Source organism: Nipponia nippon, unplaced genomic scaffold, assembly GCF_047370975.1.
Source record: "Nipponia nippon isolate SJK-2023a ecotype South Korea unplaced genomic scaffold, ASM4737097v1 scaffold_3, whole genome shotgun sequence".
NCBI classification, from domain to species: domain Eukaryota; kingdom Metazoa; phylum Chordata; class Aves; order Pelecaniformes; family Threskiornithidae; genus Nipponia; species Nipponia nippon.
Window position 1 is genome coordinate 91,390,996 of NW_028262347.1, and position 20,076 is coordinate 91,411,071.

At 40.1% G+C, this 20,076-nt stretch overlaps 1 protein-coding gene and 1 long non-coding RNA gene across 4 annotated transcripts in view; one reads left to right on the plus strand and one right to left on the minus strand.

Moving 5' to 3' along the window:
* The window catches only part of CTNNA3 (catenin alpha 3), a 544,198-nt gene extending 526,244 nt beyond the window's left edge, over window positions 1-17,954 (plus strand). For all 3 annotated transcript variants that reach the window (XM_009465979.2, XM_087766290.1, XM_087766291.1), the window contains 2 exons: window positions 591-725; window positions 15,590-17,954. In XM_009465979.2, coding sequence (XP_009464254.2) covers window positions 591-725; window positions 15,590-15,877 — 423 coding nt within the window. In that variant the 3' untranslated portion in view covers window positions 15,878-17,954. The remainder of the gene's footprint in view (window positions 1-590; window positions 726-15,589) is intronic.
* The window catches only part of LOC148054768 (uncharacterized), a 61,196-nt gene continuing 45,290 nt past the window's right edge, over window positions 4,171-20,076 (minus strand). The window contains exons 2-3 of the long non-coding RNA XR_015706554.1: window positions 8,830-8,902; window positions 4,171-4,342 (exon numbers count right to left, since the gene is read on the minus strand). This is a non-coding gene — a long non-coding RNA (uncharacterized LOC148054768). The remainder of the gene's footprint in view (window positions 4,343-8,829; window positions 8,903-20,076) is intronic.

A 20,076-nucleotide genomic window follows, 5' to 3' on the forward strand; every position in this document is an offset into this window, starting at 1 on the left:
TGGGGGTAGAAAGATGCTATTTTTATAAAAAATACTGTGTTGTTAAAAGTATTTAAATCAGTGAGTTTTCTGTAAGACATGCTTATTTTCCTGTTCCCATTCATACAGAAGATCTGCGGATCAAGTTGAATAAATTCTGGATGGGACACAAAAAAAACATATATTGTATTAGAAGATAAAGCATAATTTCATACAAATGTTAACATTGCTCTTCATTTATGTTTACATTTGCCCACATAAGTATTACTGTTAATGTAGGTATCTTCTTAAAAAGAAATCATAACCTCTTAGGAATTGAAGGGAAAGTAATTATTCTATACATTAAAGAATTTGTTTAGAAATATTGCTAAGGCAAGCCCAGCAGTGTTAAATAAAAAGTGAATATGGGGAAGTTAGGATTATTCCGAGCTTCTCCAATTATTTTGTTAAAAAGCTTCACAAGAGGAATGAACTACGCAACCTGATACAGCTGCAGTGAAAAACAAGGCTACACTCATGCACAATTTGAATACTCCTCAGTAATGTTTTACTCTGATGTCCGAGACAAGTTGCTGAAATGCTTTCTTAATTGTTCTGTTCTTAATCTTCAGTGTCCAGACCAATCGTGCAAACAGGATTTGTTGGCTTACCTAGAACAGATCAAGCTGTACTCTCATCAGCTCAAAATCTGCAGTCAAGTTAAAGCAGAAATCCAGAACCTAGGTGGAGAGCTCATCATGTCTGCTGTAAGTAGAAGAATGGTATAGATTACTCTGTTAATCAAAATAGATCTTAAATTTGACTTGTGCTTCCCTGTGCTTGTGAGATGTTCCAGTGTAGTCCTGAATCTCATTTTATTCCTCACTGTTTTTTACACTCAGTGAACAGAGAGAATCTAAGACAGTGAAGCATAAGACTGGTGGTTTAAAGGGGATAGCAATCACCTGCTTTTTTTTTTTTTTTCTTTTAAATTCTCAAAACATATTATTCTTCACTGTTTTTCTGGAGTAATTTGGTTTTAAAAACTGTGACCCGTTTTAAGATAGTGGTTCATTTACTTCCATGTATGGAGTATGCACGTATGTGTGTCCATACGCAAAAAGAAATCCCCAGAGATGTACTTAAGACTTCAGAAGGAAAAGATGAAGGACATGCTACATCCCTACGAAAACAAAGAAAATTAAGAGCAAGGTGACTTGATTCTTGAGCAGATTTCTTGATTTTGCATTAATTTAAGAGTCATTAGCGCCGTTACAGCTAAGTATCATTAGCCATACAAAAGACAGTGTTTTTGTGGAACTTTTATGCACTTGGCCTCAGCACAAATCCGATCACGGGCATTCATATAATGCCTTCACCTTCACATATTCTTTGATTATTAGTGTAATATGGCATTACGATTTGAAGACATAAAATCTGCTAAATGGTACAAAAACCAACTAACAAAAGCTTCCCACCCCACATTCTTACTATTTAAATACTCTTCTCTTTATGATAACTTCACATTCACATAGTCTGAAATACATATATCGGTAAAACTATTAGTACATTGTGTATGGTTTATAAACTAAATGGAAATGAACCCTCTATTGCCGATGTGGGATTTGAAACACTGATTTTTCTAGGATATTTTTGTTGGCTATTCAAACGATAATTCAGAGGCCATATTTAAACCTCTGGAACCTGCAGATAAGTAATTTTGAATTGAATGTATACTTTCTGAAGCAAATACTTGTTTTCACTTGGGTTGTAAATTAAACAGGTTTATCTTCCTTATCCATGTCTTCTTTCTTTTTACAAGCAGTTCCACAAGCAGTGTGGGTTAATAAAGCCAGATGTCATTGTTTCATGCCCTTTGTGCATGTGTCCTCTGCTATCAATGCTCCCAACTTCCCCATGTTGTCTGTAGATTGTGTCATTGACCTCCAGGGGTCCCACACAACAGAAATCCACGTATCCCTCTGTACTTAGAGGCCTTGTTTCAGTACTTCATTCTCCCACTCACCCGCACATAAACTGTTCACATCATCTTTGAGTACTGGTGCTTTTTGCCCCAACTTCTGTGCTTCTAACAAACATGTTCCCCCGATCATGATTGATAGATAGATTGATTGATGGATCGATCAAGCTTTGAATCCACCATAAACCTCCCCCAAAGTCCACTATAGCTGTGCAACAAGCAGCAGTAGTGCAGATACTGACTGCGCAGTCTGTGCTGACAGGCTGCTGGCCGCCCGCTTTGGAGCCAACAAGAATTGGGCTGTCTCTGTCTGTTCTTCTCTGGGACCTCTCATTTGGGACTCTCTATACAGTCCCTCATTTTGTGATCTGGTGGATTTGTCTTTGGCATTCTTGTGTCTCTGTGAAATTTGGAAATCTGAGATTAGCTAACTAGTAAGTTAAAAAGCTACTGGAGGACTGACAAATGAACAAATGCACAACACAAATAGATAAACCTTATTCGCTTACAAAACTAGGTAAAAGATATAGCTTCTTGCACATCACAACTGTCCACTACTTTGGCAAATTTGGATTCACATGGATCCTTGACCTACAAAAATCTGCATACTGCCTGATACATACGATCTGTCATTTTCCTGGTCCTGTTCCCGTTACTGAGCACAGTTGATTGGTGGACTCACTGCAAGAAATTTTGGAAGCCTAGTTTGGTTCTTGGTCTTTTTTTCTCCTGCTGGAATGATACTCACGTTGTTTTCTTTATCATTTTATTGTGTCACCGTATGTCAGCAGTGGGAAGTACATAATACTGGTGCAAAAATCTTAATTCTAAAAATGAAACCCCAAATTTCATTCATAATCCCAGAGGGATGACTATAGATCTTAATCCTCTTTCAAGGAAGGAGGGTCAGGACATATATTGTGTGCATCCAGAAGTTCCAGTTCAGGAAAGCAATGACTTGTTCAAATAAATGCTTAACTCAGTCCCAGTTCAATAAACACAGTTAAAACAGGTGCTTAGCTTGGAGTCAGTGGAAATGAAGAACATGCTTAGAGTCCTGGCCAGTTTGGGAAGTGTTTTGTGGAGTCAAGGTGAATGCTGTAAATTCTCGTTGTTATTCTGTTAAAGCAAACTTGGAAAATGCTCCAACAGTGATTGTATTTTTTTTTTTAAATACGGGTGATACGGTTAGGCCTATAAAAGAGAGGAAAATTTTATAAAATTAAAAAAAAAAAAAGTCTCACTGGTCTAAATGTCTTGTTACTGGGAAGGGGAGGGCATTCATGATTGACTGGGCTCAACTGTCCCTTTTCAATTAAAATTGTGGTTATGTGAAAATACAACCAAACTAGACTGTGATGGCTTTCCTATAAGGCTTGTCCTAATCTGTATGTAAATAAACTTATTTGTGTTTGACTTGCTTCAATTTTAGGAGAATATGGGAATTACAAATATGTTGTATGGATAAAGTGATAAGTAGAGAGGGAGAGAAATTCAGTACTGATAGAAAATGGCTGATTATTGAATTGCTTTCTTTAAAAGCTGGAGCAAATTCTGGCTTCAAAAGTCCATGTAGGGGCTTTAGAATTTGATCATGTAGGGTGGCTGGCCTTGGAAAAAGTGATAGAACAAAGTTCTGTGTAAGAAAGCACAGAGGTTCTCTCTGTCTCTCCCCCCTGCCTCTCTCTCAGACACACGCACACACACAGAAGATCTGGGAGCATAGTAAGGAAAAAACTGTGGAAAATACGCGGATAGAACATCTGTGCCCCGATTATCTGTCAAGTATCTGCTCAGGCAGCTGAATTTCACTGTTCTAGCCAAAAGGGGTTTTTTATGGTTTATGCAACACTACTAAATCTTCAGATTTTGCTCACATAAAATCAATAGCAAAGTTCTTTTTCCAAGGAGTCAGAACTGTAGCTGGATTAGGATTATATTCTCCCCAGTCCTGATCTTCTCTCATTTATCTGTTTATGCTAATAAAGAATGAGAATTGGAAAAAGAGACATCAGGCGTGATTAAGGAAAAAAGAGGGCAGGCCCTTGTAGATAGTAAAGTTTTCATTGTGTATTAAGTACAAAAATCATGAGTCTCAAAATATCTGAAACTGTATCCTTCCTCTAGATAGTGAAGACCTCCTACAGGCAAGAGTGTATTAGAAAGGGTATTAGGAAATAAACATACTTACAGGTTGCTCCCTTTTTTGCTTTCACTGTTTCCCTGCGATTTCTCTCTTTGTACCCATGTACATGCATGCTCAAGAGTGAACTACCTGATTCTTGGTCATCCCTCAGCTGTCTGTTGCTGGCTCCTTGCAGTTCCCCTCTGTTATCTCCTGTCTCCCTCACGAGCTGTGATAGGTGTACGCAAACAGAAGAGCTGAGGAGGAAGGCTCCTCTCCTGTGAGAAATCAGAGATTTCCACATTCAGATGGTTAATACCAGCTTCCACACTGGCAAGTCAACTTTGCTGTACAAAGTGAGAATGATGGAGCACAAGCTGGTGACAGACCACAAATCCACACATAAAAGCACTGTTGTACAGATGTAAGGTGGCACTTGCAGCCACCCCACACTTCCCTTCCTCCAACAGTAAGAACTGTACACAAGGATCTCAGATCTAAATTGGCCTCAAGGAATTGTAAAGCTTTTTTTCTCAGAAGAGCAGCAGTGGTTCATGAAAAGAAATCCTCTGTTGAAGCCTAAAGACCAAGTCAGAGGAAAGAACAGAGCGATGAAGAGCAGAGAATGTAGTCTTATTCTATTACACATTTGTAGATCTGTAAAAGAAAGAGCTGTCTTCTTGAAATAGAGCTAAGTCTCAACATCTGTCTTACCAATGCCTTTGTTTGGATGAAGCTATGGAGGAGAAAGTAAAGTAGACATAAAACGGCATTACAGATTAGCCTTATATCCTACTATATAACAGTGGTCAGCAATGCCATGGTATAAGGGCACCTGTATATCTGTCAACAGGAGAACGGATTCTCATCTATGGAAGCACTGCACTGGTGCTGGTGACTGCCAGCATAGTTCAGTTTGGGAGTTATTCCCATGACAACAAAGAGCATTATGCATATGAAAAAGTTTGTTGTAATCCACAAACACAGCTCATAGTCATTAATTTTCTATATCACGGTATCTTCTTTAGTTGTTCTTCATCTGTCCCCCCTGTGCCCTTGTCCTTGTCTTCCCTGTAAGGCTTCTCCGACAACCTCCCCTCAAATGTTTCTTACTTAAAATTAATACCCCTGCCATCTCATTAGTGTAGGTTAAATGGGGCCGTTTGCCTGGGGCAGCTGGAATGCCTCCGGGAGTATCCAGCTGATAGTCCTCCTAACTGCTCTCCTCAATCAGTGGCTTTTTGACTTCAGGCCATATAATCTTGTAATCTCCTACTGCAGTTCCATGGACACCTGCCTTTCTCACTGCCCTGCCCTGAGCTCCAGTACCTTCATTCTAGTCAGTGGCACAGTAACGCTCAGAGTCCCAGTTATGGTGGTTATAAAGGGTCATGCGTGGATAAAGAGGGGAAGAGATGTGTGACTCATTAGCTTCTAATTCTTCATTCACTGCAGTTTTGGTTTCGTCATTCATTAAAAATTCGTTGATCAGTACTTAGTCTTTCATGCTCCCATAAAATACTTAAATTTTTAAATACCGCAGCTAGCATTGCCAGTTTGTAAACTGCACAAGTACAAATGGTGAGGATTCAGTAAGTTTTCACTAGGTGTGATTAAACAGGAAACGGACAATTGCTTCTATTAATTAGAATTAATTCTGCAGGCACAAAATAATGGAGTAACATTTGCAGTATGCAGATTGGCAGTAATTGCATTCATTTATGTAGATAATCTGATAATTCATTTGCAAGTACTGCACAATGGTAGGCTTGCACGTTGACAGCTTGCTTTTTCCCAACAGTGGCTTTAAATAAAGAGAATTATATCACAGGGCAGAAAAATGAACATATCTTATATGTAAGCATTGCGCTCTCTGACTTGTGCCAGGCAATTCTGTTTCGTGCTATTTATAGTCATTATCTTCTTGTATTTCATTTTATATTGTATTTGGCAAGGGAGACAAAGCTTTTTGGCCTTAAAAAGGAAACAGAAATCTGGAAGAGAGAGTTCTCAGAGGTCCAGTATCACAGAATTCGATGAATGGCATGGAAAAGATCTCTCAGGTTAGCCAGGTTAGCCAGCCTTACCTGTGCACTGAAGACTGTTTTACTCTGTTTTTCTTGCAAATGTCTCATTTATCTTGGACTCTTCCTGTTGGTAGCTCAAGAACCAGACTTACTTAAACAGTGACGTAAGTCCACTTTTGTGCCAAATGTAGGTGCTTTAATACTTCATGCTTCAAGGCTGGATTTAAATGTCCATTTCACTTACCGAGCTACCACTGAGTTCCCATGCCAGTTAAAGCAAAAGTTGCCTGCACGATATTGCTAAGAGCATGTTACAGCTTTGAAGGCCATACCGCATGGAGTCAAACCTGTAAGCTAGCGTGTGGAAAAATACAAGGTAGGGGATCTGGAGCTGCCACCAGGCCTTTGGCTGACACAGTTCCAATCCTTGGATAACCATACCCCAGGAAAATCATGTCTCAGCCAGCATGCGAGGACTGTGGCAGCTGGCAGGCTGCTCAATGCCTTCGTTACAGTTGGAGATTTTCAGTTACTGCTAGAGAGGAGCCAAGCAGCAAGAGCTGGCATCTTGCTGAAGTCTTTAAGAGCTGCTCTTTTGGCAGGGGAGGGGATGGGGAGCAGTGCATTTCAGTTCCTTTTCGGGCTTCTGTTTGGGTTTGCTTTTTCCTCCTAAAATAGAAGTCAAGATGGGCAGAACGGCTTCTTAGCTGCAGCTCCTGTAGGACTGAAGAATGGGAACAAAGGGCTAAGCAGCAAGCTGGCAATCATATTGAAACATTGGCTACTGTAACAGCCCACTTGATTTATTATAGATAGACAGTAGGTTCCGCTGACTTCAGTACCACTGTCGTGCTTCTACTGCTGTGCGCCCTTCAGTGAAAAAATTTCTCTTTTGCCTTGCTTTAAGTCCATAGCTGCTGTTCTGACAAAGCTGGTGCCTGCATGTGCCAGAGGCACAGCTACTGCTCCTTGTTCATCCAGTTTGTTTCTCCTTGCTGCTATTTCTCCATGTCATTGGGAACGTGTAGTTCAGTTTGTTTGAACTAATGGTGGAAGGCTATTTGTAGGGCTTTACGCTATGCATAAAATTACTTCTTATATCACCATTTGATTCTGAAAATAACAAAAAGCTGATTTTCTAAAAGTTGACATTAACCCCTAAGAGTTGGTGTATTATTTTAAATTTTTTTTTACTGAGAGTTGACAGAAATGTTTCACTGTTTGTTTTTGGTTTTTTTTAATGTAATAACACTACATCTTTCACTGCTTTTGCCTAGTGTATGCTGGTAGGTACATGTATAGAAAACTGGCCTTTGGAAGCAAAGCAAGGGATATGTTTTTTCCTGTTAATTACTTACAGACAGCTCAGTTGCTATTGCTTTCTAAACTGCATCTACCAAGAAGAACTCATTTAACGCAGCAAGAAGTATTACTGGTAATGTGCACTACAAGACAGTTAACTTTTCCTAATAATAATTACTTTGCTAATTAGCAAAATCAGGATGTATTTTATAGTTCTTGGCCTCAGTGCATGTGAAAGATTCTTGCAACAAGCACTCTGTTTCTTCACAAACTAAAGCAACTGATGGAAACAGCAAGGAAAGGATTTATATTAAACCATTATTCTCTTTTTCTCAAGGATCTGTTTTTTAAAACAGCGTTTCCTTTTTTAAAACCTTCTGCAAGTGAAAGCAGCAGTACTTGGGAGGGACTGAGCTAACCGCCTGTCTAAGCATATGTGCCATTATGGTGTTTCAGGGAAACGGTGTTACAGTACTTACATAAGTTGTTTATCATTTAACTTGGACACAGGGCCTGGTCTAATTATAGGACTCAGTTTCAGTTCTTTGAATCTTATATAGCCTGAAGCAGATTCTGGTAATGGTTAGTTATTCAGTTCATTAGATTCAATTTCCCCACCTGAAAAATCGGTAAAACACAGAACAAACCCCAGATCCCTTGAGGTGTATAATGTAATCACTAGATAGACAGACAGACATAGATAACCAACGGAATAGCCACATTTTTAGGAAAACTCACCTCACTGAAAATAAACACCCCCAGATGACCCACCCAAATGGTGAGGCAGATTTCCCAAGGCCAGTTCCACAAATCAGGATGAAATCTCTCCAATATCCCAGAAGGAGAGCAAGGCAAAGCAGAGGTGGGCAAAAGGCAAAGGGAGCTGTTTCCAGTAACGGGAAAAAAGAATGGCAATGGCAAGTCTCCCTTTCGCTTATTTTATATATAACCTGTACTGGGATTGAATCCGTGAAGGGTTTTAGGTATCATCTGGCACTTCCGTGAAGAAACATGGTAGTTAATGAAGCACTTCCAACTCTTGAACTTTTTCCTGTGCTTTCTTGAACAGCCATCTTCTAGTGTCACTGTTACACTAAGATCTACGCTTTCATTAAAATGAAATTACCAGTACTGTGGGTGGAGAAAAAACTGTGGAAATATAAACATCCTCAGCTCAGAAAACAAGGCAGGTAACTAGTGTTAAAATCCTGGCCCAGGCCAAGGAAAACTCTGATGTCTCTAACAGTCAGGATTTCGCTCTTAATAATTTACCTGTTTGGATTGTTCTGCTCCTTTTAATCTTAAGGGATTAAATCACTTTATTTTATATGGCAATCTTACTGAAAGAACCATAAAATAATTCACAACAGCAAATTGTTAAACATAGTAAAAAAGCGGAAGAAAATGGAAAGCACAATGTAATAAGTACTCCTTACCTTAAATGCATCACTACTCAGAAGGTCACTGCTCTTCATGGACATGTAGAATTCATGTTATTTTCAGAAGTAGCTGTCAAAGAAATAAAAATTCAGTCTTAGTCTCTCAGTATAATGTAACAAAGAAAATCTGCTTCTAGGAATGTATTTAAACCTAGCAGTTCAATTAAGATAAATTTTTAATAACTGACCTTGTATGCAAAAGAATTTTAAGTTCAGACTTCAAATATTGATTAAAGAACTGTGTATTTGATATTAAATTCTTAGTTTTCACCTGTACAGAACATGAAACTCTAGTTGAACTGTAACTAGGACTTGGGAGACTGCAAAGAGCCAATTGATAAATCTGTGCTCAAATAGTAAAATTTCAGTTCCCTGCAAAAATATTAATGCTCACAGCAGACCAATCCAGAGTATCACAACTGGGGTTCTAGCAGACCTGCATGTTACGTATCAAGAAATGTTTTGTGAGTGTTGTTTTGCGTAGTCTCTTATAGATTCATTCCAGAAGGCAATTGTCTGCCAATTCTTTATGTCAAAGAGACAGCGTCTGCAAATCTACGTGAAGAATGTGAGTGGGAGACTGACTGACTGACTTACATGCTTTGAGAATAAGGAGATTCTATATTTGTTTAACTGCTACAGAAACAACTCCTACTGACACATGACGAGGCAAGCATTTCTTAGTACACTGAACAGAAAACACTTTGACAGAGAGAGTTTCTTTAAATTCTAAGTCATTATTTTCTTAATCATTCTGAATATTAAATAACTTACCATATCAGTCATTATAGTTGTTAAACTTCTTATAGTAATGGATTGCTACTATTGCCAAGACATGAAATTATTTTACAAAAAAGTGAAAAATATAACGCATATAAACAAATTGAAAATGAAGTTTCAAAATTCATTTTTTTTCTGAACTCCCTTTTCTTCAGCTTTGTTATTCAATGGAGAGTTTACTTACTTGCACACAAGACTCATTATAGAGGAGGAATGCAAGTGTTGGAGATGAGGGAGAGTTGATTTCAGCATGACTGCTGCCAGTCTCATTTTTGTTGGTGGTGGGGTTTGGGTGATTGTGTTTTTTTTTTTTCTTTTTTTTTAAATTACTATCTTCAGGTCTGTAACTTCTGTGTTCCACCACAATATGAAGTTACAGTGGTTATAGAATCATTCGCTATTCCGTTTGCAATGGAAACAAAGTACTAATGCTCACAGGACAGAGGACATATTTAAATGAGGAAAGGTACGGTAAGGGATGCTTTTCCTAAATCTTTTAATGAATTACTGTCTTGACTGACACAGTCAGACCTGTGAAATATGGAGGCTGGAATGTTGCGTCTCCATGGAAGGTGCTGAAAGAGCAAAAGTGTGAGTTGCACAAAAATAAAACAGCTTTTAGTTTGGGGCTGGTTGGTTTGTTTGTTTTGCTAGTGAATCTTTATGTACCACTTGCTATACATTGAAGAGTTTGCAGCTACAGCTCTTTAAATGAAATGATCTTAAATGCTCAATGAATATTTTATCAGTCTTTCATTTATGCCAAGTTTCATTTCATCAGTTTTCCTAGATATGTTATGAGACCTTGAAAAGCCTGCTGAATGTCTGAGATAAAAGCATCCAAGTGAAGGCAGTCCTTGAGTACGTTAGATTTATAGAAGAACAATAGATGTACACCAAACTCTATAACGTTACTGGCATTGAAGTATAAAACCAGCTGTTCTCTAGAGACAAAAAAAGATAAAATGTATGGCCTGATTCTTACCATCTGTAGTACCTGTCCAAGAACATCTTCTAAAAGCTTCTCCAAAATTTTGAATGCCGTTAAGAAATACCTTCTCCCCCCCCCATTTTCTGTATAGAAGTAAGACTAGTGTGAGATGCATACAGAAAACTGAGAGGGAATCAGACACTGCAAATCACATGGACAGCCTAAAGGGCAGCATTTAGTAAGTCTCCCCATATTTCATTGCCTATGCAGAGATGTCAAGGGCAAAGTAAAAGTAATGGTGAGTGCTGCCTGTCCTGCCATACACCTCCTCCCCCCCACTCCCCTGCCATCACAGTAACTGCAGCAAACACCCTAATTTAAACAGCCTTCGGGGTAGACAGGGTGTCTGCTTTTCAGCAGGGAGGCACACAGCAGCTCTTTTTTATATTTTTGTTTTAGGTATCTGTTTCAGCAAGCCAGTTTGTATCTTAGGGCATCTTTTGTAGAGCTTAAGTAAAATGGCAGATATTCAGTTCCTCTGGCATGGCAAGGGGGGCAGCCGCTCCAGTTTGGTACAGCTGTACAGTTGGGTTTTTAATTCAGTCTTTGGATTTTTAGCATTTAAAATGCCAGAGTTGATAGGTGTCCACTCGCCAGAGCTCGTGTTAAACTGTGAGGCTAACATGCCACATACTGGTTTGTAGTTGCAACCTCATCAAAATTAGACCCATGAAGTTTATTTATTTATTTATTTATTTTTATTATTATTCATTATTTATTATTTATAGTAGATAGATATGATTATAGTTTAAGAAATAAAAATAGTTTTCTTGATCACAGTGGTGTGGTGAAGGAGCTGTGGACTGTTCCACAGCCACAGCCATTTTGTGAATGGCTACAGATGCCAGAATGAGGTGATAACTAACTGTTCAGTTTCCACAGGAGAGGAAAGGCAAGTAAATTGTAACGGTCTCCTGATAGGATTCCATTTCATTATCCATATTTTACAGTATAAACTAGAGTCACAGTAAAAACTGGATGAAGTTTTGGGACAACCTTCTATCCATCCTGCCTGGATGCTGCTACCAGTTTCTTCTAGAAGCTCTTTCCCTTCCATGGAAACAGATCTATTTTCTCCCCACTCCAGAGCAGCAGTCACTAGACCTGCCACTGACAGCCCAGCCCAGCTTGCTGCCCAGCTCGCCATCCTCCTGGCGTGGCTCTAACTCCAGGCAGCTTTAAAAAAAGTGGAAGGATTAAAGACACTGAAGTCACTGAGAAACTGCAGGGAAAAAACCTGCCCCTTAAGCCCATACACTTTCTGCCATAGAAACTAAGCTATCTTTTCTTTTGCCCCCTTCGGCGCACAGCAGCTTCATAGTGGTGTTACTACACAGCCAATGCTAGAAAAGTGAGTGTGTACGATGCCACCAGTATTGATCACTGAGGGGAAAAAAAAAGATTATGCAAAGCTCTTAAGAAGCTGTCAGGCTCATGGCATTGTCAGTTGTTCTAGAAAACAACAGATAATTAAAATTGTGTGTGTGCGCACATGCGTGCATGTGTGTCTGTGTATAATTAATCCTCCAGTTAGCATGAAAGAAAAAAAGTTCCTATGAAACTTTGTCTCGCTCTCTCTTCTCCTCATTCCTTCTACCCAAATAATTGATATTGTGACAGTGAGCATTCAGCAGTTTGAAGTTTAGACAGGACATCAGTTCATCTGCCAGTGAGCTAATGCTACAGCACTAGTCAGCCTCCCTAGAAAAAGGGATACGCTGGGGACTGAAGTGTATCAGGAGTGTAATGACAGGGCCTCTGAGCAGAACACCTCACTGACAGCCTGGAAGTTTATAAAATGTTTGGATTAAAAGCAGCATTTGAAATAAGCTTTAGGCTTGGAGGTCACCATGTGCTTTGAACTTCACTTCAAATCATATCACAAAAACTATGTTGTACGCTAAACCTAGCAGAGTGGCTAGGCAGCCTGCTTCCCTAAAGTTAACAGTCCCAAATATACCTACCATCTTATGTTAAAATACCGCCATGCAAAGATTACATGACTATTATAAACTGGAAATCCTTTCTAAAAAGCTCACTTGCTGCAGTAAGGAATGAACTTTAGAGGCCATCTGGTAAATTTTACACCTTTTCTTGGCATAGAGAGATCATTTTGGTTTGCCATCACACGTATGTGTGTGTGTGTTCAACCAGTCCGCTAAGTATATTAACTTGGGGGGGGTGGGTGGGTGGGGTGGATTGGTACGGGTTTTTTGGCACTTCCAGAGAGAAGCAGTAAATGTGATATTAACTGGAGGGTTTTTCTGCCACTTCAGAGGAGTTGCCAAAAATGCAACTAAATCCAGCCCCTTGGCTGTGTTTTTATTATTGCCTTATTTGCATTTGCATGGATGTATATAAAAAAGTGTTACACAGTCAACATGAATACACACCATCACACACTCCTCTCATCTGATCAATTCATTGGCAAAGGGGAGAAGACCTTGGCCCTTTCCTAACCACTCAGTTTGCAAATCTGCATATTGCAAAAGAATATGTGGTTAGGCTGGATGACAAAGCTGAAGATCATTCTCCCACAAAAAACAATGGCCCTTTTAGAGAACTGGCTTCATTGCTTTTACAGAAGACAAATGCTTCAACAAAGAGGTTGTTTAGAAGTTGAAATGTAGGCTCTCCAGTTACCTAGAGTAATCCGCCTGTTTTTACATCCAAACCACAGTGGGCTTCCTCAGTGTTAGCATTTAGGCAAGCGACAGATATTCCTGAACAATGTGCTTTGAGTATGTAAGCGTGTGTGCTCATACTCTTACGTTCTCTGTGTGTGTGTGTGTGTGTGCGCGTGCGCGCACACATTTGCGCGCACATACACGTGTACTCTCTAGAAAATAGACGATCTCGCATTTGAAGTTCATCTGTGCCCCTAAAACCAATAGTGTTCTCATCCTGGCACACTGATGTAAATTTGACTTTTAATACTGCTCTTCCCTGTTTTGGGGAGGATGTCATAAAATGATATTTATAATAACAAATATTTCTAAATAACTCTATAAAATGCTAAATAATACTAAAATAAATAATAAATATGTAAAACAGGGCATCATTAAAGGCATTCAGACTGGAGATTCCTTTCCAAATTGAAATGGTCAGCCTTGCAATTAAATAGCAGTGTGGTATCTTCTTTGAAGATAAAAAGCTCCTCATTTAGGTCACTGAGATGATTTATGCCCTATATTTGTCCCCAGTAGTTCTTCAGTGTACTATGACAACAGCCAAGGTACCTTAAGTTGAAGGGGGAAGACAGCCTTTATTTCAAGCAAATAAATCCAAAAGAAATTTAACGGTACAAAAAGCACTGTGCTCAAAATGAAATATGGCATCATTCAGCTTTTAGCCAACCCTGTAAAAAAATTTTTTCCATATGACTAAAACTAAAATCATAAACATTTCACCTAAAATGGTGTCATTTTTTTCCTGTGTGAGTGCACTGGATGTGTGGTGATACCTTCTGAAGTGCCCGGGGTGGCATACAATACCTAACATTAGACACAGCTGTAGCAAACATACACCGAGCAATTCTCCGCTCTTGGATTTTAAGACCAGAAGACGTGGAAGGACACCCCCATACACACACGCACACACTCTCCCCCACACCCAGTTCCTCTCCTTCTGAGTGTTTGTTGTCCCTATTAATTCTGAAAGGATGAGCCTGAGCCTTATCGGTCTGTGTTTTGAGAGCATGAGAAATGAGAAAAAGATAGAAGTAATACTGATTGGCCAATTACAGGCATCAGTACTTTCGCCAGTGTTGGCCTTTTGTCAAATACTTGTGCTTGTTCTTGGTTTTTGTCAAGCCACAGCCCCTGAGATAGGCTCTCCCCATCAGAGTAGAAACTCCGTTCTGCATACAGCCTGCTTGAAGTCTCTTTTTGGAGCACGTTGGACCAGATCTGTGCCTGGAGTTTGAGAATAAGATTCACTGGGGGGGGGGGGGGGGGGGGGGGGTTTAAGACAAAATAAAAATGCCTCTACTCAACACACCACATCATAGGATCCTATTTGCTGTTTGCACAGCGCAACATAAGTCAGTCGGCCTCTGGCTAGGCTGCCACAGTCATTGGGGCTGAGGAGGTGACTAAGACAGTGAAGTGTCCCCAGCACTCTCTGCTTTCAGCCCACAGACGCTGCGCAGTCTGCAGGCCTCAAATGTAGGAAGGCAGCAGTGCAATCGGTGAGTTTGCTTGTATTACACTACAGAGCAGTATGGCAGAGCCAGTTTGCTTGTTAAAGCTGTCATTTTTGTTCCAGTTAGCAGATTTTCAGTTTGAATTAAATGCACTGGTTCCTGTTCCCATGAGTATTGATGGAAAATGCCTTTGCTTTAACACTTGTATGCCTATGTAGTATGCTGTTGAAGATGGTAGTAGGTGATAGGGATTAGTTTGTTACGCATTTGGCCTCTTAGGTTGACACTCCTTAAACAGTTTGAGAGGCCATACAGTCACTGCAATTTCTGTGTGCTGTCCCGCTCTTAATTACCCTTAAAAATCTTGGGGCTGAGAGTGGGTTCAGGAGCTCTGACAAAGCCAGCCACTTCACAGTATCCCAGCATTGCTCAGGAGCATGTGTGGGAGCCTGGAATGCGACAAGAGCAGCTGGAGACTTAGCCTAGTGCGGATACAAAGGAAGTAACGGGTCACGTTTTCATAGCTCTTCTTTGAGGTGGTTTCATTACCTGTCAGTAGCAATTGCAATGAGACCCTGCAGACAAGCATCATGAATTCATGTTTAAAAAAAGAAAACAACAAACATTATCTACACAAGTATTTATATTCCACCAGCACAAATGTCTATGTATCACTTTAAATCTGAATACTGGAACATGAATATAATGATCGAACACAGCAAAGGAGAACAAAGAAATCAGGGTTTGGTCTTTCTTACTTTTTAACTGCTCTTTATTCCTGAGCATATTGTGATTAAAAGCAGACTGGCTTCCTAGGCTAATGTTTCTGTTTCTTATTACAGCTGGATAGCGTCACTTCGCTAATTCAGGCTGCCAAAAATTTAATGAATGCTGTGGTGCAGACAGTGAAGATGTCCTATATTGCATCCACGAAGATTATCAAGATTCAGAGTCCTACTGGCCCACGACATCCTGTTGTGATGTGGAGAATGAAGGCTCCAGAGAAGAAGCCCCTAATTAAAAGAGAGAAGCCAGAAGAAATCTATGCAGCTGTCAGAAAAGGTTCTGCAAAGAAGAGAATCCATCCTGTTCAAGTCATGAGTGAATTTAGAGGCAGAGAAATAGTCTAATATTCTGCCACTTTTTGTGTTCCTATATTGAATTTCTGGTGATTTTTCATCTTTTCCCCCGCTTATTTAATAATTATATATGTTAATGTGTTGCTTTTCTCTAAATCTGTAAGATAACACTTGCTTAAATTATTTGCAAATGCCGTTGGATTAATTAGCAGCACACAGTTGAAAGGAATACCCATTTTCTTGCAGTGACAAACTATCATGTCTTTATACTGGCATGTTTTCAGCAGAGCACTTTGAGTGATACATGATGGGACTGTGCTGTAGTTGGAAAGGGGGATGCAACGTGCCAAGCTGCCCAAAGTCGTACTGCATTCACTAGGCTTAGGTGTTGTTCACCAGGGATGAATGTGGCCAATACTAAACTGCATGTATTTTACAACATACAGCTTTTTAAACATTGTGCTACTGGGCCAGATCCTTCATCAGCATCATTACACCGTGATCAAATCTGCTGGACTGCTTGATTGTAGCTGAGAGGCTGGGCCCTCAACTTGTATCTATATTGAAAGATCTAAAGATCTCCCCTCCTCCAAGGCCCAGCCTTGGAAATACAAGTTTGAAAACGTTTCATGAAACACAGAACGTGTTACAACAACATGGATGTAACAGTGTAATAAAAAAGGCATTGACTGCAATATAGCAGTAATAATAGCTCTTTAAAAGGCCTTTTAAAACATTAACATTAATCTGTGTTCTGCTTCCTGCTACATTCTGTGAGCCCTAATAAATCTGGTGACTTATACTTGGAAGTTCAGATAAATCAGATATTAACAAAAACCTTTTCTAATCACTGCGCAAAAGAAATACATCATTATTGTGAGATCAGTGTGTGAAATACACATACGCACATCTTGAATCTTAGGAATGATGAGATTTTTGCAAGGTAACTGCAATGATTTAAATTACTTTTCTTATGACAGTAAGGTCCTAAATGCAGGACTGTGCCAGTAATCGACTTGCTAAATGGCTGCACTACATCTCAAAGTATGTAATGAAGATAAGTGCTATTAGTCTGTGATCACCACTAGGCTTCTGTAAGAGAGTGAAAGATAATTTTTCTACATCTGTTTAAATCTGAAATCCACTTGGACTGATTTTTTTTAAAGAATAACTTGTCTGCCCTGCCATGTCACTAAGTTTTCCCAGACTCCACATGCTACTCAAGATGTCTTTGCTTGGCAATTAAGTAGATCCTTTGGTATGTTTTTTGTATTCGCTGAGGTGAAAGGGCTCCCTCAAATGCCAGAACTTCATGATGCATCAGTGACTGCCATGATGAGGCGGCTCCAGAATATAGGCTGCTGCTCCATGTCATTTATTATGTTTTGCACAGCAGTGCACCTGCCTAGCATGATGTGGGCAGCAAAAATAACCATAAACTGTGTTTTTCCTCTTGGGGGCCACTCTGTTTCTAAGCTCAGGACAGTGGAGCAGTATAATTTCTAGGCTGTTGGTTAAGAAACCCCATGAAATCTACAGTGATCATGAACTAAAATTTTTACAGATCGCTATTCCACCTTCCATAACTTTACTATCATCTGTTAAATGAAACAAAAGAAGAAGTTTGGAAGAAAAGTACTTCTTTCCAACCCAAATTCCCTCCAGCATGTTTGCATCAGGATCTCAGTAACATGTATAGGTCTTTGCTAGTCCTCTTAGGGCGACAGACTGGGAAGCAGCTAACAGCCAAGTGGAGCAGGCAGAGGTAATACAGAACAGGTCAGTAGGGCTGCTGGCAGACTAACCAGAGCTGAGAGAAAGACTCTGTGTGGTATAGAGGTCAGGAGAGTGTAGGTTATTGTCACACCTTAAAGCCAAAATTTCCATCTAGTATGTCAGGTTCTGGTCCACCCCCTTAGACTACCTACTCCCCCAGCAAGGTTCAGGTCCAGAAGCCAGCAGGTGAAGTCAACGTAACCTTGTTTTGGGGGGGTGTTACTCTCTTAATAAATCCCCTCGTGTCGCCGGGTTACACCTCTGATACAGGTCACCCTGACATCAAATGTTTGTAACTCATGTCTTGTTATCACATTATTAATAAAAAGCATGTACGCCACTGAGAATACGCCTTTTACTGTTGTGGGATTTTTTTTTTTTTAATGTGTCTCCTTATTGGTCTCCAACACGAGTGAACACCCAGTTCAAAAGCCTGCCAGGTTTGCTTATAGGAGTGCCAGCCTTCCAGCACACTAAGCATACTCTGTTAGTCTTGTTTAAATCAGAGTTTTTCTAGCATTAGTATCACTAAAGCACAGTTTATTGCATAATTTAATGCTCCTTCCTGCAATGCTAGTCACTACTCTCTTATCCTGGCCATACTCAATAGCCAGTTTGATCTCAACTTCCAATACAATTCCTATTCCATAGGAATCGATAAGGCAAAACCCCACCTTCTAAATGAACAAGAAAATCAAAACCCACTCCTGGGTTTTGAGAAGAGCCAAAAGAATGATGAGTTAATTACATCTAGTCGTCTTTTCCTTGGCTAGAGTTCAAACCCAAGTGAAAACATAACAAGGTAAAGTTTTATTCCTGGCTAAGGAGGCAGAGGGATAAGAAACAAGTCCTGGAGATGTAAAAAGCCCAGTGCATGAGCTCACTACCCCCCTCAGCAGGTCTGTGAAGCAGGGAACCACCACTTCTATGCCACTATTAATAATGCTGAAGGAGGATGCGCTGCTCCGTAAGTTCTATTCAAAAGCGGCTACTCGATTCATCCTGCAATCTACTCATTCCTTCCTAATCCCAGTTTTCAGAGTATAATTTTTCACTCCGTTGTTGCGTGCCTCTGTGTTTGCATGATGTCCGTAGCGTACCGGCACCTCCCTTGAGAACAATGCTCTTAGCTGCAGCTTTGCAAGCCTTTCTCACCTCAGCAGCTCAGATTATTTCATCAGCTTGCCTTGTTCTCTCCCCACTACCACTTTACAGAGCGAAGTATGATGGACAATTGAAGGCAATTTTATTTAAAAAATTCAGTGGAGCACTAAAAAATGAGATAGATTGTATTTTTCATTGTTGAAGCACATTAGTACAAGAGGACACATTCAAGCCATTTCCATGAAACTCAAAGCTGTTGATTTTTAATTTGTTTTAATAAACAACTTGGCTGTGTCACTCTGCGCTCACTGCTGATGATGTTTCCTTTAGTATTTAGCAGCAATTCTAATTTGTAAACAACAGTTTCTGTCACTGCAGATTGTGCTGAGCATAGTTTGCAGTTTGTCCCAATTACTTCATTATTACCTTGACTTAGTGAGCTATGCCTGCTAAGTAATGCAAGTCCTCTCATCTCTTGGGCCCTCAGAAAAATGCAAAACCAAAAGTCCCTCTACCTCTGCCCACCCCTGGAGCCCTGCACTTGTGCAGGGTAAAAACTGTTTGGATATAACTAATTGTCTTTTTTTTGGAGGGGATTGGGAGAGGGGAGGGTGGGGAACAGATGTGGTAACCCTCTCTGCACTTACACCGATGTACTTTTCCCCCCAACTGAACCTGGTATCACTTGGGAAGCTCTACAGCTGCATCTCTACTGAAGAAGATGCCTAAGCAGCCTGACATCATGCAGGTCCGATGTTCCAGATGGTTTTAAAAGGTCTGCAGCTCTTCTGGAAAGGCGTTTTGTGTTGTTTATTTCCTGTGGATCCACAGTTGAAGCATTTAAGAAAAATGTGTTTATATGGCAAGTTCTTCAATGAGCTTTTAGAAGTTTTATTTTTGAAGAAAATATTTGTAAGAAGTCTTTACCAGCAGTAGACAGTAAAATTCTATGTGGTCATACCTGCTGTTTTTGCTTCTAAGTATTACTTCTCCCTTGTGTATTGCTCTTGGTTTGGGGATTTGCCTGTATATTCGGCTAAGGAAATAAGGAGCTAAATAAACCCCTATTCCCTCAGGTTGGATTTAAAAACAAAACCAAACAGAACAAATGCCGTGCACTGGAAGAGACAGAGTGGGACTGGTACGCGCGTGCATGCGGGACAGGAAAGAAGTCTTGGGCCCTGGAATGAGGGGAGAAGTGAGGGTGGTAAGCGGGGGTGGTACTTTTGGCAGAGGACATGGAAGTTGTTGAAACTCGAGAGACAGAAGGGCTTGATAAAATAGCGCTGGACATCTTGAGACCGGCACTTTGGATTCAGCAAGTGAATGGTGCCTGTTCTCCGCCTCACAGCCTTGCAACCCCCTGAATC